This window comes from Sprattus sprattus (genome assembly GCF_963457725.1).
Source record: "Sprattus sprattus genome assembly, chromosome: 3".
In the NCBI taxonomy this organism is placed as follows: domain Eukaryota; kingdom Metazoa; phylum Chordata; class Actinopteri; order Clupeiformes; family Clupeidae; genus Sprattus; species Sprattus sprattus.
Genome location: NC_137922.1, coordinates 34811627 through 34835453, shown reverse-complemented (window position 1 = coordinate 34835453; position 23827 = coordinate 34811627). Strand labels below are relative to the sequence as shown.

General features: G+C 44.8%; 2 protein-coding genes across 3 annotated transcripts in view; one reads left to right on the top strand and one right to left on the bottom strand.

Moving 5' to 3' along the window:
- Positions 1-120: 120 nt before the first annotated feature.
- On the top strand, positions 121-18611 carry kansl1a (KAT8 regulatory NSL complex subunit 1a). Of its 2 annotated transcripts, none has more exons than XM_080834393.1 (15): positions 121-525; positions 3146-4709; positions 10762-10903; positions 11252-11329; positions 11545-11612; positions 11939-12077; positions 12299-12461; positions 13027-13224; positions 13598-13771; positions 14265-14410; positions 14771-14892; positions 15082-15139; positions 15352-15464; positions 15974-16187; positions 16785-18611. In XM_080834393.1, exons 2-15 carry the CDS (start codon positions 3244-3246, stop codon positions 16938-16940), a joined length of 3237 nt encoding a protein of 1078 aa, XP_080690519.1. In that variant the 5' UTR covers positions 121-525; positions 3146-3243; the 3' UTR covers positions 16941-18611. The 2 variants fall into 2 exon arrangements, with proteins under 2 accessions (XP_080690519.1, XP_080690518.1); XM_080834392.1 differs by having other exon boundaries at positions 12296-12461.
- Positions 18612-18962: 351 nt separating this feature from the next.
- mapta (microtubule-associated protein tau a) overlaps positions 18963-23827 on the bottom strand; it is a 35288-nt gene continuing 30423 nt past the window's right edge. Inside the window, exon 22 of the mRNA XM_080835039.1 lies at positions 18963-22493. Coding sequence (XP_080691165.1) covers positions 22296-22493 — 198 coding nt within the window. The 3' untranslated portion in view covers positions 18963-22295. The remainder of the gene's footprint in view (positions 22494-23827) is intronic.

The following is a 23827-nucleotide window of genomic DNA, read 5'->3' as shown; positions in this document are numbered from 1 at the left end:
CAAGAAAGTTCTTGCCATTATCTCTACCCCAGCGGCCAGCAAGAGAAATGTCTCCCGCCTACAAGCAACACTCCGCATTTGCGTTCGTCAGACTCAAATCCGATGGAGAGGGACGAGCCGCCATCTTTTGTGCGTCTCTCCCTTTAGCGATGAAAAAATAATTTTGAAACTGGTTGTTTGCATCTCCCAAGTCAAATAAATATTCGAATATCTGTAAATATTAGGTTTTTTCTCCAAAACTCGTTGTATATTCGACTGGATATAACCATTTTTTTTCACTTGCAGCCCATATTTCAAAGAAGTGGCAGCAAGGTGTAGTTTCGCCCATTTCGTGAATCCGGAGCGAAAACGAAAGGCTTCCTGAAAGCGGGGTGCATGAGAACGGACCTTCTTTTGTTAAAGACGCTGGAAATGGCGGTATAAAATGGCAATTACTATTTGTTTTTGTGGATATTTTTCTTAAGCCCTCTCAAACTGCACGGAATTACGGCTGAAATTCGGTCGGACAGTGCACCTCATCACGTGGTAGGTTCCTCCTTTTTCTTTGTTAGCTGGTTAGCTAGCAAGCTAGACTAGTTGGTTTGCGGTCTTATTTAACGTTTCCCACTGCCAAGGCTCTGTGTATAAAACATTACACATTTGCGTTGGGGAAATGCTACAGTAGCAAGGATACATTCGTAAGGTAGCAATATAATGATACGTGTTTTGTTTTAAAGCACATTTTCAACATTAGTAATGTACTAAGATCTCTAGCATTTCACGGCTTATAAATCATTGGCCAGCTTGTCGGCTAAGGTAGCCAGCGACATGGGCTGTATGGCTACAATAGGGACTTCGGTAACGTAAATGTGCTGATGATTATGCAACGTTGTGTTTAGTCACAATTTCACATATCACTCGATGTGTGAGCTATGCACCATTGATCCGTCAACACAACAGATAAGGCGTGCAGGGTAACAATAATCTTCCTGGTTAGAATGTAGTATCCCTATGTGGTTTGAAATTAACAGCAAAATTAACGTCCATGTTATCGTTACTGGCTGGTTAGTATTGTTGCTTGCTGCAAATATAACATGTTTTCACTCATTTTGTTTTTTTGATTTATTAAAGAAAGCTACTTCAGCTCTCATGAATTTTGTAAGTCAAAAGCACGCTCAATCTTTTGAACAAGTTAAAGTGAAGTTATTACTAATTTACGCCAAATGTACATGGTACGGGCTTGACATCCAGTTAGCCTTCTAATAGAAGATTGGACTTATATCTTACTTCATGACTAGATAAACTTAATGAAGCGACGTTAGTTCTGGTTAACCCACGCGTGTATGGACGTTTCCGCGTTTCCTACATACTCCGCGTCTTCAGTTTTTACCAATACTACTCTTCCTTACTAATACACAGTGTTTTATCCGCTGGTCTGTTTATCAAGCTAGACTATAGTGTATTTTTGTGCCATTGCTAACCTAAGATTTTGGCAATCAGCCATCTAGCTAGCTAGTTCACTCAATGTGAGACTAGGCGTAGGCGCGGCGCCACTTTACACAAAAAATTTGGACAAAACATTGTTTTGTGGATACAGTGCACACTGTCGCCGGGTTCTGTTCACCCTTCTGTAGACTCCGGTGCCCCCCTTAGTATCGTATATGTCACAATTTCTTCATAATCAACGTTAGCTGGCTAAATAACTTGCAGCTCATGATATGCCCATATCAAATGCTCGAATAATCTAAACGTTATTTCACTTTAACGCAGGTCTTGTGTTTCTCTGGATGTCTTTTGGGAGTTTTTTTCCTCATTGGTAGGGACTAATTTGGACGGCGAGATGTAGGTATTGCATAATCGTCCTAGGAAATATGGCGTAGTAACGTTGTTTGCTCTGCGGTGGTGCGATTTCACGCAGTTTAGCCTATTTTCTCTTGAGATGTCATATTCTCTCTTATCCCATGGTGCAAATAACCCCTCTATGGTTTTACAAAATTATACTTTGTGTCTGTACAAGTGATGTCGTAAAATGTGAACCAGGATTGATCCCTGAGTTGTGTTGACATATTAACCTAGTTAACGTAACACTACAGGTTCGATAATCCCTTGTGGTAAACACCCGCTTGCTCGGCACTTGGACTTAGTCTTACGTCAGACATACAGTATGCCACTCTTAAAATGACATGCCTAGTCATATGAAACTATTTAATAAGATTCAGCAATTAATCAAAACTTCGAGGTCAAATTATTCCGCCCGTTTAACGGGTCTGTTTTAGGGATTCGTGTTCATTCAATTAGTGCATGACAAACCTATACATCTTTTCAACTGGTATGCCTCAAGTAAATTGTACACAGCTGGACACATGGGGTTGTAGATATTGTGCAAAGGTTTCATGCAGATGTAGGCCTCTGCGCAAACCTTTCTCATTTCAGTCTAGTCACATAGCGCTCAGTCCCTTGTCCTGAGGATACATTAATTCCTCGACCACAGATGGTTAGTTCTTGTGGAGGAGGAGGGGGGGAGTGGAGGCAGACACCATTGGAGGGGATAGAGAACGAGGGCCTGCTCTCTCACACAAGCTTGACCATAACAGGATTTTCCCTCCCAAACAGCTGTAGTGGTCATTACCGTGTCCAGGGTCTAGTTTGTGTGGGGCCACCCCCCTCCCCTATTAGCCAGGTGACCGGGTTCACATTTTTTCCACTGTGTTAACTGTGAGGTCAAGCGAGAGGTGAAGGGTTATGTCTGTTTAAGGCGGTATTTTAGGCTGACTGCTTAGCCAGGGGTGGCCTAATGTTTGTGCCTACACAGTGCACAACTCCTTCATATATTAGTTTTTGTTTGAGTCATTGTCAAGAAACACTGATGCAGTAGATGCTAATTACGTAGAATTTGCTTAGCTGTTAAGATAGACTAAGAGGATAGAAGAACAGTAGGCTACCTCACTCTACATTGAGGTTCTTTTCCCTCGTGCTACTGGAAATGTACGAGTAGTTACTCACAGCAAACATTTCCTTTCAGTATAATACAATCACAAATGACTGTACACCGTCTCATCAATGTATTTCTCTGTCTCTCTCCCACTTTTAATTTCCCCCATCCCCCCCCCCCCCCCATCTGCACCTGTGTCCTATCTCTCTCCTTCCCTCCTCACCCCCCCACTAGTTCTCTCCCCTGTTTCTCTCACCCTCTCCCAGCCTCCGCAGGCGGTGATTGGGCAGGGCGCAACAACGAGGGGGGTGGCTCCATCCCCTGGCCACTGCATGGCTGCGATGGCGCCCGCTCTAACCGACGCCCCGGCCGAAGCTCACCGCATCCGCTTCAAGCTGGCCCCGCCCTCCTCTAACCTCTCCCCTACCGCCAGCGTCGAGAACAACAGCAACGCCACCAACATTCTGCTCTGCACATCCAACGGCACCGGCGCCGTTTCGAAGCGTCGCAGCGTCAACGGCACAGACCACCACCATCGTTATCACCACAACACCCAGGAGAAGACCCTTCTGCGCGGCGACTCGCTCCCCGTGTCAAAGCCCTCGTCGCTGGGCAAGCTGCAGCCTCTGGTGGCCTCCTACCTGTGCTCCGATGTGACCACGGTCCCGTCGTCCAACCAGGCCAAGGAGTCGCTCAAGTCGCTGCAGGGCGCGCTCATCCAGCAGACAGTGCTGAAGAGCCAGCAGCAGCACCAGGGCCTGGGGCTCTTTGCCGCCACAGCTGGCGGAGAGGCGCTGCTGCGCAAGAGGCAGGCGCTGGAGATCACAGGCGGCCAGCTGCAAGGCCTGCTCAGCGGGGGCGAGAGGACGCCCGCGCCCAGTGCAGACGGGCACGCCATGAATGTCAACGGACTCGCCAAGAAGATGGCCGCCAATGGCGTCGGTGTGGTGAATGGAGGTGGCGGTGGAAAGTCAACCGCCAGTCAGGAGACAGCCCCGTCTCAGAACACTCAGTTGCCCAAACCTGCTCCTATCACAAGGGGTGATGGAGGCCTTTTCAGGGCATTGGGAAGGGGGCAGCAGAACATTCAGCCCACCACTCAGGGCGGAGGAGAAGAGGACCCCCCTCAACCCACCCCACCTTCACCTTCTCATTCCCCAGTATCCCACAACAATGGCTCTTCACCTCCTCCCTCTAACTGCCAGAATGCCTCGCCCCAGCGGTTGGAGGCCGACCCTGAGCAACCTCCCTCCAGCTCCGATCCCATGCATACCACCACCATCACAACAGACCACAGACCTGGACCTCCCTCCTCTTCCCTACTGCGTCCTCCCTCTCCACCCACGGCCACCCTGCAGCTCCAGGAACGCTCGCAGCAGACGCAGCGGCGGCAGACCGACATCGAGGGCCGCATGCGCCGTCTGCGTAAGCGGCTGCAGGTGGTGCAGGCCAAGCAGGTGGAGCGGCACGTGCAGCAACAGCTCTCTGGCTTCGTAGAGCAAACGGCTGCACACCACAGTGGCAGTAGTCGCCACGTTGTCTCGGACCCCTGGGGGCGCATGGACCCTTCCTCCCTCTCCTCTGCATCAACCTCTTCCTCCTCGGGCGTGGCGAGCTTCCTGAGAGGCGGCACGGTTCCGGCGGATTTGGAGCGGCTGCATGTTAGCGGCAGCAGCTTCCTGCACTCGGCCGAGGTCGCCTTCGACTCGGACGCCACCGAGAGCAGCTCAGGCGGGGAGTCGGACGTGGAGCAGGAGGAGATTGCCCGCGCCGACCCGGACAAGCGCCATGTCAAGATGTGAGTACAGGGTGGTTGTTATATAGGGTGTCAATCATGGAGAAAAATGTGTTTAATATGTGAATGCTCTCACTGTACTGGTTATAAGATCTTGTACAGCAAACCAGCCAGTTAGAGAACAGGGGAGTTTCCTGGGTTTGTAATTATTTAGGTTGACAGAATATCATGACAAAATTACATGTTATGAATAAGTAAAGATGTATAGAAATATCACTGAAACATCACTAAAATAAGACATGGATATCTGGCTGTCTGACTCATGGAGGGGGAATAAACATTCCCCTGCCTCTCTCCTCTCCCTGCTCTGAAGGACGCGGGGGCAGTGACTAAAGAGACAAACAAAAACATCAGAAAATGGCATGTCATCCTTTCCAGTAACCTCAGTGAACTGGACCTCACTCATACAAAGGCCATGTGTTAGGCTTGCAGAGAATCAGGCAGTGATGAAATCTATCCCATCACTTGCATAAGTCTCTCTGACCGAATTTAGAAATAGACTCTTTGCCTGTGATGGGCTAATGGTATCGGTTGATAAGGGTGCAGGACCTAAAGGGTTCAACCTGTTTCAACACCACTGACATCACACATCGCTCACACAACTGACATCACACATCGCTCACACAACTGACATCACACATCGCTCACACAACTGACATCACACATCGCTCACACAACTGACTGACTTCACTCATCGCCCACACAACTGACATAACTCGCTCCACTTATCACTCGTTGAGCTCTCTGTGCGCGGGCATGAGTCCAGGATGTAGTCTGCGATTCTGTTTTGGTTTCACCAAAGGTTGTGGTTATTTGAGTTAAACAGCCAATCAAATCACACCCCTCCCTTCTGTGCGCCTGAAGCACTATGTTGATTGTCTGGGAGTGTTTATTGCTAGCTCTGAGCTACTGTGTTTGTCTCCCATACACAGAGCCAGGGCTGTGTACGAAGGATCGTGAGAAGCAATTTACGGAATCTGATAAAGTGTGTGGTATTAGAATCACAGACTGAACCTTTAATTTTCATAATTCCTCTGTCACTTTCAACAATGCCTCATCCCCTGACAGACACACACCCAGAATACTTAGGATTAGTGATAACCCATCCGGCCTTTCTCTTCCTGTGAGGTGACACACATGTGACTGCTAGTAGAAACAGGTTTAGCTTGGGCCAAGGCAAGTCCATGGTGGGTTGGTTCAACAACCTCATTATTATGAAGCACGGTTGCATCACCACTTGCCTCACCAGTTTGTACAGGTAAACTCTAGTGTCTGAGTGGGTGCATTCGTGTGTGGTGTTTGTACATATATATATCACATGTTTTCATCCAAAGCCGTATTGGCTCCCTGGAAATTGAACCAATTACCTCTACATTGTTGTTGCACCTTTCCCTACCATTAGAACTATGGGAACTTGGCTTAAAGTGGGCTAACTGTGTTGGTTCACTGAGGGTGGTCGGTGTGTGTGTGTGTGTGTGTGTGTGTGTGTGTGTTTGTCTGTCTCTGTGTTTGTGTGTGTGTGTGTGTGTTTGTGTTGTGACTGTCTGGGGTAGACTTGGAGCGCATCTCTGTTCTCCACCACCCACCCAGTTAATTTCCAGCACACTCCCTCCCCTCTTGGCTGCTCTCTGTTTTGTCATAATGGGGCGCTGCTCTGCTCTGTGTTTGAGGTCATCCCTGCTCTGCTTCCTCCACCGCCACTCCCCGGTGCAGCGCAGTCTGAATCATGACCACGCTTCCACTTCCTGTTTATGCTCAGAGAGAGAGAGAGATAGAGAGTAGCGCTGCATTATTCAAGCCAGAAGAGCAGCTCAGACAGGTGACGCAGGGGCCTGTGCTTAACTCACGGGGGGGAAAAGTTAAACACATTCAGTCTTTTTAATATGGTGGTGGAAGATCTTTTTTTTGCTGACCCTCCAGTTAAATATGTACAGCATGTGTGTTGTGCCATATGGTGTGTCAGTGAGGCAATGGCAACTTGTATAAGTGTGTTTGTAGTGCAAATAGTGTGTGGGTGGGTGTGTCTGTTGGACATTGTGTTATTCCACAACTTACAATTTTATTGGAATGTATGTTTAATATGGAAAGTCTTAATTCTTTTGACTGTGTGTGTGTGTGAGTGAGTGTGTGAGAGGGGGCCTGTGTGTTGCAGGGAAGTGAGAGCAGTATGTGGTTTTACTAGTGTTCCCATGTGTGGGCAGCAGGGTGGGGTGAAGCTGAGGCCCAGGCCCAGCAGAGACCCAGTACTAGCCGCCACAGAGGGCCTCAGGTTGATGATTAAAAGTGCCCCCAACTTGCCGCCTGGCCCTCTAGACCCCTGACCTAAATATGCAGGCATCCATGAAAGGGCTGCGGGTGTGTGTGTGGAGGGAGAGCAAACATGTGAATGGTGCACAAGAAGTCATGAGCTCTGCGTGGTTCAAAGAGTCAGGGGTTTAGCCTGATAATGCTGGCATCTTAATGGGGTGTGTGGGTCGCTGTGTATTGAAATATGAAATGAAGGTTGATCCCATAAAGGGATTTTCCCAGACAAGGCCTGTCTGTGGCGTTTATGTTTGGAGGACGTGTGCATGTGTGGTTTAAACCAAGGTGTGGCACAGGGTGTCTGTCTGTGTCCGATTTCACTGCGCTCTCTTGTCCTTCACACTCAAGGCGAGGCCGTCCTTTATTACATCACTCGCCTCATGAACCAGGAAACGGAACTTTAGTCACTTGAACTTTGACTGCTGTCGCTACGGCAACACCGCAGGTCTGCTGCAGTTTCTGTCTGAGGACTTTGACTCCAGCTTGTATCTGACCTCTTTATGGATGCCACCACAAAAGAGCCAGCTCTGTCTTTAATTCACTCACACTCTCACTCTCTCTTTCTCACTCTCTCTCTCTCACACACACACACACACACACACACACACACACAGACGGGAGGATCTACAGAAGAGCAGGAACACAGATGTGTTAAATACCACTCTGCAGGAGAACTGTGTGTGTGTGTTTGTATGTGTACCGTGTTTGTGTGTGTACTGTTTTTAAATTCCCCAGTGTTAGACTGCCTGGCCTCACCATCTGGTGCAACTCTATAACAGCATGACTCATCAAGGCTGACTGCTTGTCTTTGCATGTTGGAGGCATGTCAGGGGAGAGTGCTGTAAATAGAGGGCAGAGGCTATTCAAATAATTTACACACATTGTGTGATATCAAATACCAAACAACATAGCCCAGTCTTTCCCTATGCAAACAACAGGAGAAGGAACGTAATCACAGTGTTCTATGTGAAGCTCTCATTCAGCTGTGGCCGTACAGGTTCTGACAGGGCGATGGTACAGAGCACCTGCGGAGCCAAAGCAAGAGCGATGGTGTGTGTGTGTGTGTGTGTGTGTGTGTGTGTGTGTGTGTGTGTGTGTGTGTGTGTGTGTGAGTGTGAGTGTGTGAGAACAATGTCAGACTTTCCTTTCAGCTCTTAATAATTACAGAAAGGATTTGGAAAGAAAAAAAACTGGCCATTGATAGAGCACTGCTCCTCATGAATACAGGTCCTTGTCCCTGCCACACACTCTCTCTCTTTCAAGATGAGTCATGGTTATTTTGGTTGACGTTTTAAGCAAACAGGTACTCAGATCCTGGTTATACACATGTTGGTGCCCTCATCTTGAGAGAGAAAGAGAGAGAGCGAGAGAGCGAGAGAGAGCGAGAGAGCGAGAGAGAGCGAGAGAGCGAGCGAGAGAGAGAGGAGTAAAGCGTGAGTGGGGGTAAGAGGGATCATGTGGTGCTTATAATGAAGCCATCTCTTCTAGTATCTCAGCGGCTCTAATGAAGCCATCTTTACTAGTGACTCAGCGACTCCATCTCCCCATGACTGTGCACTATAATGAGCTGTGTGGAAAAAGGAGAAGAGTGACAGACTTTTCTTTTCTTTCTTCCCGGCTTCTTTCTTTTTCTTTTGTCTTCCTTCGTGTCTTTAATTTTTTCTACATTTTTGGACAAACCCCTGTTTTCCACACATCTGGTGCCGTTCTGATTCTCCTGCGGTATTAAACTGCGTGTTGGCTTTGTGCGCTAATGTAATGGCACTTGTTTTTCACCATCACTTCTTAGGCATGTTTACTTTTTTTTTTTTCTCTTCTCCCCTCTCAACTTTTTTTCATCCCGTTTGTGTTGGGTGACTCATCTTCTCCAAACTCTCTGGTAACACTAACACGAAAACAACAGATTTTTTTGTACAGATTCCTAGTCCATTTTTTTTTTTTTGTCCATATGTCTAATTGAAAAATGTACTTGGACAAAAGGCGACTATGCTTTCAGAGTCTTTTGTATCTGTCTAGGTGATATACCTGTTTGATAGGGAGTGTAGGGTAGCAATGCTAGTATAACCCCAAAGGCAAGAAAAACAGAGTTATTTACTGTCATCTTCAATTTAATTTTATGAATGAAAATATTGTGAACGTCTTTTAAGGGGAGATTACCTTCTGCTCTCCCTCTTCCTCTCATTGCCTCACACACACACACTCCCTCTCTCTCTCTCTCCCTCACTCCCACACATTCATTAACTCACTCATATATAAATATACACACACACACACACTACTAAGTAGTCTTGCCCTTAGCCCTTGCTTGTTTGTGTCCCCGTCGTAAGATCCCCGTCTCTCCTTCCACTAGTAAGTTATTTATTCTCCTCCACTCACCCGTTTGTTGTGCTCCTCCTTTAATCGGCCTGAGAGGGTGTGTGTGTGTGTGTGTGTGTGTGTGTGTGTGTGTGTGTGTGTGTTGGTCTCATTGAGCAAAGTGACCCAAACAGAAAGGGTGGATTGTAAAGGGGCCTGGGAATGCTGTTGGCACTGATTCACCAATGGCCCATATACAAAGACTATCAAATAATTGCCTTCAGTCTGAGAGCCTCTCTTTAGTGTATATCAGAGCATGTCCAAGTTATACGCTGTGTGTGTGTATGTATGTATCTGTAAGTGTGTGTGTGTGTGTATGGCGGTAATGAGATGTGCGTTGGTGTGACTTATTAGGGAGTCTGCCCTTTGAGAATGTGCTGAGTGTGTAAATTGTGTACTACTGGAGATCGAGTGGGGGTGCATGTATGCTTTCTGTCTTTGTGTGGGAGGGAATGAGGGAGGCAGAGACGACTAAGAGGCAAGAGGCAGACTTCTACGTCTAGTCTGTGTATTGAAAGCTAGTTTGTGTGTGTGTGTGTGTGTGTGTGTGCTTGCACATATGTATAAGACAGTTTGCAATGCTATGTTAAATGTCTTCTTTGTGCAGAAAGCCTTTGGTTGCTGAGTACTTATCAATCTGTAGTATGTTTAACCTTGAAGCATCCTGGCTTTGGCATTCCAGAGCCGCGCTTCATTCCTGTACATAATGTGGTCGTTGGCCATTGTTCAAATCCATTGTTCGCTGCTATTATAATGGCCTTTAAGACTATGCAGCTGTCTGTTGTCAGAGTATTTAAGGGATAAATGGCAGGAATGGTAGTTTTCTAGTGTTTGAAATGGGTACAGGAGATGGTGGAGAAGTGTTTATGTCTGATGTGTTGAAAATCTGAAAGAAAGGAAGATAAAGGGCATCATGATTGTATTTTTCCGTCCTTGAGGCTATTGGTCGTACTTGCACACTTGTGCCCCCTGCAGCACAACACGGATAATACAGCAGTACCACGGCAAAGACTAGAAGGTTTTTTTGTTTAAACTTAGATTTTAGATTGGCATCTAGCGACGCAACCAAATCAGTGAGGAATATAATCCTCATTCAAATATGAAACATGTCTGAGGTCCTCTGGCATACAGTGAGCAGTACAAAATAACACAGATCCACTTGTGCTCAGGATCATTCTCACGCCCATGATCACAAACAGCTCATGATATCATGCATGAGATGAGATACACTTTTATTAATCCTGTGAGGGAAATGTAGGTGTTATAGAGGATCAGCATTCTAAATCCCAGAAGATTGCTGTTATTGTTTGATTGCCCCCCACACACACGCACACTTTTCTCTTTGCTGTCTGTATGCTCACCCATAACCACGCTCTCTTTCTCTCCCCCTGTTCAGATGGAGGAGGGCGAAGGGCCGCTATGCAGTGGAGCGGGCGTCCATCATCAGTCACTGGAACTGGCTACAGGCCCACGTGTCCGACCTGGAGTACCGCATTCGCCAGCAGGCCGAAATTTACAGGCAGATCCGTGCCAGCAAGGTGATGGTTTAATAATCATTATGACTATACCGTCTGTGTCACATTATTTTTTCATCTAAATGGTGTTGCAAGAAAATTTTCTATAAATTCCACTCTATATTCTTCTTGATGGAAGGTGTTCTGACTTGTGGCTTTGTTTGTAAAACATCTTGCGTTAATGTCTTTTTGACCTAAGAGTCAAGCACACAACACTGTTTTGAACACAAGGACTAGCTTGAGTGTGTGTTGTGTGTACATGTCTGTGTGTGTTTTAGGATGAAGTTAGTGAACTAAGTGACAGTCACTTATAAAAGCATCCATCTGTGTTTGGCTGTGATTGACGTGCTATCTGCTTCTTGTTGCCCTCAGGGGGCTGTGGAGTTGGGTGAGCCTGCTCCCGGTGAGCCGTCTGCAGAGACGGAGCCCTCGCCCTTTGCCACATCTGAGGTAAGGATGACCAAGCAAAGCCGTTTCAGTTCAGTTTTTAGTTCTCTGCCTCAACAATCACAAAGTGTTGCAGTGAAATTCAGAGAAATGTATGGGTAACGAAAGCTTTCCTGTGAATTTCTCACAATTTTCACAGTTTAGTTAAGGATGAAGTGCATAGTTTGGTCATAATACTGTGGTGTGGGACAAATCTCTTACGTGTGTTTTGGGTTCAGGCTGGGGACTCTGAGAAGGCTGACAACCCAGCAGCAACTTGTAACACAATCAACAGCATCCCGAACAGGTACCCAAAAAAACACCCACCGCTTGGTGCTCTCTGCTGCCCCTGAGTGGCAGGTAGCAGTATATTACAGTCTGGTGAAAATTACCTACTTTTATTTTGAGTGTAGCTCTCTCATGTAAATAAACCATTTACCTTGTGAAATGAAGAGCTCATATTTACAACCTGTCCTACAGCCTTATTCTCTGCCATAGATGGGAAGTGTATAGTTGAATCTGAAGGTGAATTAGATATTTGTCATTGGAACGAATGTAATACATCATATATGCTCTGTATAGTACGGTGTGTTTGTTATTGTTGTTGATGTGGCTCGTTGCGTGTGTCTGTAGCGCTGAAACCGTCTCTGGCAGGAAGCCACTGGGAGTGACCCCTGACCCCACCTGCGTGGCGGCTCGCACACGCCCACTGCTCAGCTGCCGTAGACGACGATTTGTCAACCCCAGCGCAGTCCCCAACCTCACTGGAAAGGTGTGTGTGTTTGTGGGGGGGGGGGAATGGGATTGTCTTTCAAAACTTGATCTGACGCTTTAGACTGTAGCCATTGCTTTGATAAATCAAAAAGAATAAAAGATCAATGTCAGAAGGGTCTCTCACTCTCTTTCTAATTCTCTTTCTAATTCTCTTTCTCTCTCTTTCCTTCTCTCTATTTCTCTTTCTCTCCATCCTTCTCTCTCTATCTCTATCAGCAGGTTCAGAAGGGGTGTGTTGCTTGCTGTGGGGTGAACCCCTTGTGTCTGATGTGTGGGGGTGGACGCCCCTCTCAGCCAACCCCTCCCCCACTGGAGCTGTCTGTGTCTGAGCGCCTGACCCATATCGACACTGGCATCCATCCTATCCTCTCTCTGCCGTCAGGTAAGCTAAATGCGCGCGAGCACACACACATACACACACCCACTTACACACACACACACACACCTATATCTCTCCATTGTTGGGTATGCCAAAAGCATATGTGCACACACACACACACACACACACACACACCCTACCGCCAGGCACACACATAGCCACAGAAACTGGCTTGCTACTATCTAGTATGCCAAAAAACAGATGGCCAAACATGCTACTCCTTCCAGGTTTAGGTATGCCTAAAGGCATGCACACAACAGACTGTCTACCATTACGTCACCTTTACAGTAACCAGACACACACACATACACTATTCTCTGCCCATTATCAGGTATGCTCTGTCCACACATGTAGACACACACACAGCAGACAAGCATAGCCTCTGTTTTCTCTTCCAGTGAGGACATAAACAGGCAGATACACCTGGATGATTCTTCTCTGGCATCTACTTCTGTTAGGGACCTGTACTTCACATTACCCTCATGCTGGTGGATTACTGCAACACACCAACCTTTAACCCTGTCATTATGTCTCTCTCTCTCTCTCTTTCTCTTTCTCTCTCTCTCAGACACAAAACTGAGCATTCATCTGCAGGGTCTGATGAAGGCACAGGGGCAGGGCAGCAATGCAGACAAACTGAAGCCTATGAAGAAGCGCTCGCTCAAACACAAGATCGCCCTCAGCGGCCTACAACTCCCCCAGCCTCCATCCTCTTCCTCATCCAAACACAAGCACAAGCTGGGCAACTCACACATGGCCACAGTCCGTGAGTAAACACAAACACACATTTGGTGTCATTTTCATGAAGCTTCTTTGTTGACTTCTAGCATTTGTCCATTTGGTTTGAATAGGCAGTGATCTCTGACTGCATAACAGAATAGATAATAGGCTACAGATGAACACCTGCATAGACCGACCTTGTGGTTCCATTACTCCGCTCTTACACTTCTCTGTGGGGATTGTGTTTTAAGAGTGCAATAGTGTAGTTTAAATCCATGTGGCAAATGCATCGCCTCTTTCCCCACCAAAAACAAGTAATTTGTATCTATGACCCCTCATGCACCCCTAATTTCCTCGGCTCTCAGGATAGTTCATGTGTTTTCCTGACGCCCCTCCTGTCTGTCTGCGTTCCCCCTCAGGGCTGGCTCACCATCGCAAGAGCCGTCTGGAGCGTTCCTACCACCACACGGCGGCGGACAGGAGTGCCAGCGTGTCCAAATCAGAGACGCACACCCCCTGCAGACCAGATAGGCCCCACGAGCGCAGCCAGAGACGCAAGAGACCACGGGAGCTGTCGGGAGAGAGGGCTGATGGTAAGGAGGAGGAATTTGCTGAAATATACATCTTTTTTGCTGCCCATTTTCGGATCCCTTCACAACAATTTGATTGCCTATTAACATGATGATGAAACATAACCTCCAAGACAGTTCTCCATTTTCCCTGTGGTGAGCCTGGAGGTTTGTGAGGTTCAGCCTTATTATACTGAAAATGGGCCCAAATATCAGCCTGTTTCTTTCTTACAGCTGTTGTTGTCATTGGTGAACGTAAGGTTTCTGAGGTTAGGGTGATGTCACTCCTCAGGGTTCTGCCCAGCACAGGAAACCAAACTGCTGCACGTGCCATCCAATGAACAGGATTTAAATCATAATTTAGGGAAAAAAAAAACATCTATAATATTTTTACTCCTCTTTTGTGGCGTCGAATATTGTGAGAGACTTTGGTAATTTGTCTGTGTTAGTTTGTTTTTGTTGTTTATACCTATAGACACCCTGCTCACTCTTCCACCTCTTTGTCTTTCTCTATCAGGTCCAAAGCAGTCAATGGACCCTGGGAGTCCGCTTATGTCTCTCTCCAGCGTCCTCTTTTCCACTCCCAGCCCCCTGAGCAGGCAGCTTTCCCTCCCCTACGAAGGCTCCACGCCACTGGGCCCCGGCAGTCATCCAGGATCTGCGGTATGGCCCGGAGCTCTAAGCACTGCAGATCAGTGTTGACTTTTTATTGGTAGCAAGCAGTTTGGGGCTCCTCTGACAACTATGCCGATGCGTTGGACAGTAATTACCCCATTTGTGCTGGTCAGATGTAAAACAGGCAGATTATTGTACTGTTTCACTAGGGTCTGGTGTAATATTCACACCATATGTAGAGGTAATTGATTATATCTAGTTGATTAGGGTCACAGTTATTGAAACCTATGTCTTTTTGACATTTATAGGTTCTTGTTATTATACACAATGTATATGTGGATACCTTAGTTAGTGTTCACATTCCTCTGGCTGTGTGACCTCTGTTGACGTCGTGTCTGTGTGTTTCAGCAGCCAATCCGGCGCAGGAGAGGAGAGAGCTCCTTCGACATCAACAACATCGTCATCCCCATGTCTGTAGCCGCCACCACGCGCGTGGAGAAACTACAGTACAAAGAGATCCTCACACCAAGGTACAGGAAACGAGCCTGAACAGATATCCGTTTGTGTGTGATGTTAAAGGACTAAAAATGTTGGTCTCCATACGAGTCCATATGTATTTGACTAGTAAACGCTGCTTCTAAACTAGTCACAGTCAGGAGCATATCTGTACCCCCTGGTTATATGACTGCTAATGTGTGAGGTCATGTTCTGGGTTCCAGATGGAGGAAGGTGGACGTGTTGGAAGAGCCCACCGCAGAGGATGAGGAGGATGCTGAGGTGAGAAGCTGTCGACTCATTTTATGTGTGAGCGGGAAAGGGATGTGTGTTGCCTGTTCTGCCCTTGACCCCCCCCCCCACCCCCCACCCCCACCCCCACCCCCCAAGTGTTGTTATTTCTGTTGGTGTGTATGAAACGTAGTTCAGAAACAGCAGGTGGCTGTGAAGGTGTCTAGCATGAGGGGACTAATGGTGTGTTTTGGGCTGTGCAGATTGAGGACCTCTCAGACGTGGCCTTCACTGAGCTGCACCTCCCCATGGAGGACCAGGAGCGCTCCCGGTTTTCCTGGAGGGCCCTAGCTCCAGCCGCGAGGAGAGGGAGCAGGTACACACACGCACGCACGCACGCACGCAGACACACACCACACACACACACACACACACACACATACTATATGCATTAAACTCATCATTACACACATCCACATGCTCACATGCTGTCTACTTCCCTAAAAAAAACTATACACATACAATCTCAGAACACACTCACCTGCATATCCGTAAACTTCTACACACATATACTTTCATCTACACGGACACATTTTTGTACACCGATGACAAAACATGGACAGTTTATGCTCAGTCAAAAGTGAAGCCATCGGAAGGAACTGTAAAAAAGTTGCGACAACCAAACATGGGCAGTTCTGGGCAGACCAGGCCTATTTTCTGTTTCGTGCCCATGCCCTGGCTGCAATTTTGCCAAAATGGCTGACCATGGACTGTTCATTCATTGATGTACACACATTCATCTGTCTGCCCATTGGCTTTGCGTTTGTGATTTTAAATCAGCTTTGTGATGGATTTGTAATTATGTCCCCTGTTGTCTGTGGACAGATTGTTTAAATCTCTGGATGGGCGGACCACGCCACTGCCAGGGGGATCCAACCCCTACACGCCCCAGCCGTCGTCCCCAGACATGGCGCTCTTCCACGTGCTGCAGGACTACGGGCCGCTGTCCTCCCCACTGAGCCCTCCGACCCCCGACACGCCCTCCTCACGAGACTCGCTCACGCGCTGCTCCACGCCTGACTTCACCTATGAGGAGAGGGTACGATGCTGTCACGAACACGCACACACACACACACTGCGATCACTCACACACTGCTGTGCGCCACTCATTCACGAGGAGAGGCTCTGAGGCTTTATATAGGCAGACACACACACACACACACACACACAAGCGTCTCATCACTATTCCCTCACTCATCGAATCTGTTCATTCAATTTCACACAGCAAATGATATGCATGTTGGGTCAGTGCTGACAGAAAGGCCAAAATGTCCCTGATGCCATCTAGTGGCTGGCTGCAGTACAGTTTTCTAAACCTGCTCAGCATGTAAGTGAATGGAGCACAAGCCAAACTGTCCTCAGATAATATGATCCGTCAAGCGTGTATTTTTTGTCAAACGGCATATCCTTCTCTTGAAAGAAATACAGTGAGGGCAAGGCAGCAAATATACTGCAATATTAAGTCAATAGAGTGAAAATTACAAAATGTACGTACAAAATTCTGAAAAGTTTAAAGTATGAAAGGAATGTTATAGTGATAGAAGCATTTTTATTGTTTGTTTGTAACCTGTTTTTAAATGCGAACCTGCTTTCAAAAGGCCCAGCCAGGGGAATAATAAATGTTTTCCCATTTCAGACGGTGAATCCCTGGGAACGCCGCTTCTTCCCCCTCTCTGAGGAGCCTGCCATACTGGACGAACCAAGTGAACCAGACAATGAATCCAGGAACACCTCAGGCATCCAATCAGGCCACTCGAGGGCAGAGTCAGAAAGTGAGCCTGTCTCACCATGACAACGGCATTGTTTATACTGCGTGCTGACAGACTCATCACACTTTCTCCAGCATTAAGAGAAAAACAAAAAACGCTTGAACTCAAAGAATTATAAAAGGACTTCTGCTGTTTGATATTCAAACACCAGCCAAATATCTTCACAGTTTTTAGTGAATAATATGGAACATCAGTAAAAACCTGTCCACCACGTTTGTCTTGTCACTGACAAAAAAAAGGTAAAAAAAAATTAAAAATAGAAATAAAACAAACAAATATTCAGTGTGAAAAAAAAATGTTTTCATAAATGCTGTTTGTTGGCTTAACAATGTTCTTGGGACGTAGTGTGCTACTTTATTCCGTCAGGTGTACACTTCTGTAGAGCACTATGTAGCAGACTTGTAAAGGGCGCTTGGCCAAGAGGGGATGGGTTCTCAGCTGGTTTTCTGTGTTGCCATGTAGCAGAGTGACAAAAAACAAAACTAGGAAATGGATATTTTTTTTTCTCCCCTCATTCCTCAAAAGTACATATAACTTTTGTCATGTCTTTGAAAAGTGTGATTTCTGATAATTAACTTACCTGACATGGGGAACAGGTGTTGTATCAGAACAGCAGGCGTTACCTTTCAATCATCATTCTAATATTTGTTATCAATATCATTTGTTTTCTGATTTGTTATCAGTTCATTTTCCATGTAACTATGGAAAGCATGCCGAATCATCAGATAAGTACTCGCCAAGATATGCCGTCTGACTGGCTAACAGGTGCTTAAAAACAGTGGCACCCCTTTTTTCTGGCTAACTTTGTTAAAGATAATTGACCAAACGTTCTTGTGATTTTTATTTGAATCATACATCTTCAATAAAGTTGTTCAATTCAGCATTTATGTATACAAGAAAGATGAAGCATTTGTGTATACAACGAAGATGAAGCAAAGCAATTTAAAAGTGTGTGTCACTGTTACAGCATGTATAGAACATGGACACCTTTTCAGACGGGTGGAAGGTTCTGGAAGGAGGTTCATATTTGGTTGAATGCCGTCTGCTTATTCTGTCGTTTATTGGGAACCAGTTATGTTCAGTGTAGGTTGGGGTTTGCACACCAGAATGTGCACCCCTAACCTGGCATTGAAAGTGTACAAGCAACTGTTCTGCCACTCCCTGTTCTAGAGACCTACTTTTCACCCATGTCCCCCTGGTTCTCATGGTCCCTTGGGTTCCGCTTACCTCAACGCACACCAACATGTATACAGGGAAATCATGATGTGCACGTGCGCATTATTAATGCAGAAACTAACTATTAGTTATCAGTGGTGAGTTGAGTTGGTGAGCCCAAATAAATTCTACCATTACACAAATATGCAGAATTAACCTCAAGATCTCCCAACCTCTATTTTTGATTATGTTTCTTTAGTCTTATCCATTTGATCATCAGGCTGGTCATATTTTATATCCATCAACGGTTTTGTTTTTGTCACTTCAGGGTATCTACTCCTTAAGCACTGTTTCCTCTTTAGTAATTGATTGCTATGCAAGTCCACTATATTGTTGTATGATCCTAATCCTGTGTGTTTTTTATGTTTTATTCCAGTCATTCAGTCACTGTTTTTCTTTTTTCTTCATTTATCAGTTTTTGTAGGTTTTTTCTTTTCTTGACAGGTTTCATTTTACAAGTTCAAATATTGCAGCAGTTAACATCATTTGCAAAGAAAAAGTTTGTAAATAGTACCATTAAAACCTTTATGTCAAACTTGGCAAACAAACTATAAGCCATTGTGTCTTATCTTTTCAGTTAGTGTCCAAAGTTTACTGACATTTTGTCTGTTTTTACTAGAATCTCATTGTGGTTTGAGCCGCCCTTGTCTTGTTTCACTTTAGCCCTCTAACTGTAGTCCTACAATCAGTTAAGGAATAGGCTACTCGTGTACATTTTGTGGATAATATAACTTTCCTTGAACCCCAAATCCCGTACTAAGACTGTGTAGCTGTCATTTCTTTGCAGCCGTAAGGCTATGAAATAAGTCCCTTAAAAAGTCTAGAGGTCATTTGGTGGTTTAATATTCTTTATTTCCAAATTCACATTTACAGCGACAAGAATCATCATAAACCAATTATTATTAAAACACACAAGAACAATATCGACAATCACAACGCTCAAGCTAAAATGTACAACCCGCAAAACTGGTGAGAAAGGTGTAGACAGGAACAACGGCAAGAAGTCCATCTCCTACAGCCCTCACGGGAGAGAGGAGAAAGACCGGGGAGGAGAAAGAAAGAAAAAACGGCCACAAACCAGACGCATCACTTAGTAGCCACCATTCTTCCACCAATCCACCTTATCCTGGTCAAGCCTCCAACTTCTCATCCTAAATCACCTTGTTTTAATACCCCCCTTACCCTCATCCAAAACCCCACCGCTCAAGAAACCCATGATTTACACGAGTACACACATCTGTCCAAAAAACATTTAAAAAAATGTGCCGCCATATTTGTGAAAGAGTAAAAGAAAACTAAGACCAGACAGCATGCAGATTATTGTGTTGCAAGCACCGCTTTTATGTTTGAATGACTGCTTTTATGTTCAGGTGTCCTCAAATATATGTCCTTGGCAAATAGTTAATTTCAGAGTCAAACATATACACATTACGTCATATATAATCAATTACTATCACTACACCTCCCTTCTTTACCCAATGAGGAAATAAGGGTGACCTTTTGGGTAGTGTTGCGGCGCAATAATACATATATATCCTAATAAGCGCAAGATTGAGAGCAAAGGATGTATCATTAACGTGTCGTGTTTAAAAAAAAGAGGCAACAAAGAGATCTATCTCTACCAAGCGACGCATGCAAGTAGCATAGTATTCAATTGATCAGTCGTGGGATGCCACAACTGAGTGAGAACGCCTTCCACATCACTGGGAGACTACATTATAGCACCGCACCCATATAAGGACAGGCTAACTACCTGTAAACCCCGTTTAAAAAAACTTTGAGAAGAGTTAAGTCGGGTGTAGATATGTGCCTGTGAGGTTAATCGACTGAGGTGCTCAGATGAAGTCATGCTCTGACTGGTGGTCAGGCTCCACGAGATCAAAGCGTGGGGATGAGATCAGGATTGCACTCGGCACATACTTGTTAATGACTGTCCACGGCCCTGAAATTATGTCACATCTATTCTGAGGAGAGGAACAAAACACTCCCACAGGCCTCTCTGTTCATGGTACTGATGTCATTTGTAGAGTTGCTAACTTTCATGGCTGACTCGATGCAAGAATCAGTGAGATCACCAAAGATTGACCAAAACCAATTTTTGTTGGCGTGAGATGCATAAAGACTATGGATTTTGTGTTCATGCTAGTGAAACATAAAATCTTGTCTCATGCCAAAGGTATGAGTGTTGGCCACCCTGCATTTGAAGAGTGAATAGGGCCAGTGATTGGTCTCAGAGTTTTACATGATGTTGTACCTTTCTAAGGGGACAGTAAAACCATTCTGAGCTTTAGGAATTACAAGCACACCCAGGGTTAGAAGGCCAGGTCACAAGGGAGCCTTCAGTTTGGGTTGCAGCCTTCAGTTGCAGCCTTCAGTTTGGGTTAAAAAATATGCTTTCGCCAAAGCTCTGGCATTCTTTGTTGTTTGATTTGACACACCAACATCCACTATCAGCAAGCGTCACTGGCCGAGATAGCCACCAAGTTCTTAAACTCGTACTAGAAGTAACCTTCTGTCATAAAAAGCGGTCCTAAATGAATTGCTTCATGACTCAATCTTGCAAATTGGACAAATACACAACACAGTTTTTGAAATAGAATAGATTTTGATTAGCTTCTTGAATGGTCATTTTAGGTCGGCTATCAAAATGGATAATCTAAGTTTAGGTTGGCTAATAGAATTATCATGAATCTCTCTTAGCAAGGAGTATGGAGCAACAGTGGCCTGTAACAGTGAATGAAAAGTGTTTTTTTTTATGAAAAGTATTTTTTTTCGTAGCACTGTAGTAGCTGCACAGGTAGATGTGTTTATGCACGGGGTTAATGCTGAAGATTAATACCATTGTGTTTTTTTTGTATTTCCCCATTGCATATGGATATGAAATACTAAAAGTTGCCACTTTTAGACAAAAAAAATCAAACCAATAAGAGAGGCATTTTACAATGAAGAAAAAAAGAAAGGAAATAAAAACCTTAATAAATAAAAATCTGCCAGCAGGCACAGTCGTAAAGTTTCATATCAAATACATGTCATAGCCACAGCATATTAAAGGAAACAAAAGTGCTCAACAGACATTTGTTTTTTTCTACACCAAGCACTCTGGGTCTCAGTTATGTTTTGCTTTTTAATCTTGTTTTCTTATGCAGGAGATAGTAAGACGTGATTACCTCACTGTTCTGAATCTCTGATCATCTTGAATAGACATCAATAAGGTCTCACCAAAGGTAACCTGTGGTTGCCTAAGTGTAACATTTACCAATTACTGATACCCTGTAACTGTTCTAATTTGTAACTTCGGCTTAATATCTTAAAGGGATAACACAAAGTAGCCTAGTCCTCAAACGCTGCAATATAATGCTGCCATTTTGTGTGTGCCTCTTGTTAGACTAAGTTTCTATCTAGAATCGGTGCCATAAGCCTCATAGTTAAACAATTCCCCAAACAACCTCAAACCTCATATGTAATATCGGAATAATCAGGTCCTCTTTCCCCACGGTTATGCGTCCCTTCCTGTTATATATTCACACCACAAGTTCATTCTGTTGAAATGCCACTTCAGATCATCCCAAAAACATCTCCACAACAACAACATCTCAAAGAAAAGGCTGACAGTGTAAAACTCTACAGGGCCTAGAAAATGGACATCTATGCCATACAAATGCAGTGGTAAGATATGTGGCTACAAAGGGATCTCAAGGAAAATTATCCCTTCTGAATCTCTTTTTTTTTGTATCATTTTACATTATTACCTGTAATAACTCAATGACCAATTCCCAAAGTCAGTGAAAAGGAAGTGGAAAAAAAAGTTTGATCTTTTAAGATGTGAACATGAGGATCAGAACACTTTCATTGGTCGTCATGTAAATACTAAAGGTTAAGAAAAATCAACAGTGATAGCCGAGGGCTGCGCGGTAAGAAATCTCAGAACTACAGTGTTTTTTTCTCTTTTTTAATCCCCACGTGACAAAGGGATGATGGGTAACATCAGAGAGGACTCTTTTTTTTCTTTTTTTTCCCGCTATTCTACCGGACGTTGCTGTAGAGCAGGGAGTTGAGATCCTTGGTTGACAACTTGTCACGTGTGTGTGTATGTGTGACAGAGAGAGAATATGTATGTGTGTGAGAGAGAGAGAATGTGTATCTGTGTGGTTGTGGCTATGTGATCACAAACCCTGCTTGGCAAGGGATTCCGACACCTGGTCGGCCAGGGTGGAGAGCTGTGGCGAGTCGGCCATGTTGATGCTACCGGAGGAGGAGACGTGGCTGAGGTCGTTGGGCGATTCATCCAGGGAGACTATCTCGGCGCCGTGGTCGGTGCGGGCCTTGGCCGTCTCGCGGAAATTCAGCTTGTGCGACTCAATCTGGTGAGAGAAGACAAAATCAACACCATAATTGTTACACTGCCTAGGCAGATGGAGCTCGAGTTCTATTTGACTCTTTGGTGGAAACCAAAAGGATATGCTTGAAAGATTTATGATGATGTCTTTATGATACCCTTGGGGCTAAAGTGCTCCTGATTTATCAGGACAACCTCTAAAGGTTAGTGTGCTCATACCAGTGGATCTACTTAGTTCTACTCAATACCCTTTGAGGAAAAGTTCTTTGGAGAAGCCTATGAAATATTACCTATTATTTTTATTTTATTGGAATTATTTTGAAGGAATGTCCAAAAACATTCCCAAGTGTGTGTGTGTGTATATATACACTACCGTTCAAAAGTTTGGGGTCACTTAATCACTTAGACAAGCACTGTTTTTTTCAAGAAAGATGACATTAAATTAATCAGAAATACTCTCTATACATTGTTAATGTGGTAAATGAATATTCTAGAAAATATCTGGTTTTTAATTAAATATCTACATACAGTACCTTGCGTAAGTATTCACCCCCTTGGATGTTTTACCCTTTTATGGCTTTTATAAATCAGTCATGGTCAATATAAGTTGGCTTTTTGGACAAAAAAATTCACAAAATAGCTCTCTTTAATGTCAAAGTGAAAACATATTTCTACACAGTCATGTAAATTAAATACAAATATGTAATGAAAATAAGTGATTGCATAAGTATTCACCCCCTTTATATAGACTGACCTAATTCAACAGAGGTCCAGCCAATTGGTGCTAGAAGTCTCACAATTAGTGATATGGGGATCAGTGTGCAGTAAATGTGTCTCAAGTGATTGTAGTATAACGACACCTGTGTCTGGAAGGTCTATTCACTGGTCAGTATTCAGTAATCAGTATTCCTGGCTACTGTTACAACATGAAGACCACAGATCACCCTAAGAAACTCGGAGAAAAGGTTATTGAAAAGTACAGGTCAGGGGAAGGATACAAAAAAATGTCCAAGGCACTTAACATCCCCTGAAATTCTGTTCAATCCATCATCAAGAAATGGAAGGAATATGGCACATGTGTAAATCTGCCTAGATCAGGCCGTCCTTACAAACTGAGTGACCATGCAAGAAGGAAACTAGTAAGAGAGGCCACCAAGACACCTATGACTACTCTGAAGAAGCCTTGGTTCTTCACCAATCAAAGCTTCATTGAAGAGAGCCACTGTTGAAAAAATGCTCCACTTTGGTCTCATCAAACCACAGAACCTTCTTCCACTTGACCATGGAGACTTCCACATGCCTTTTGGCGAACTGTAGTCGATCCTTTTTTTCAACAGTGGCTCTCTTCCATAAAGCTTA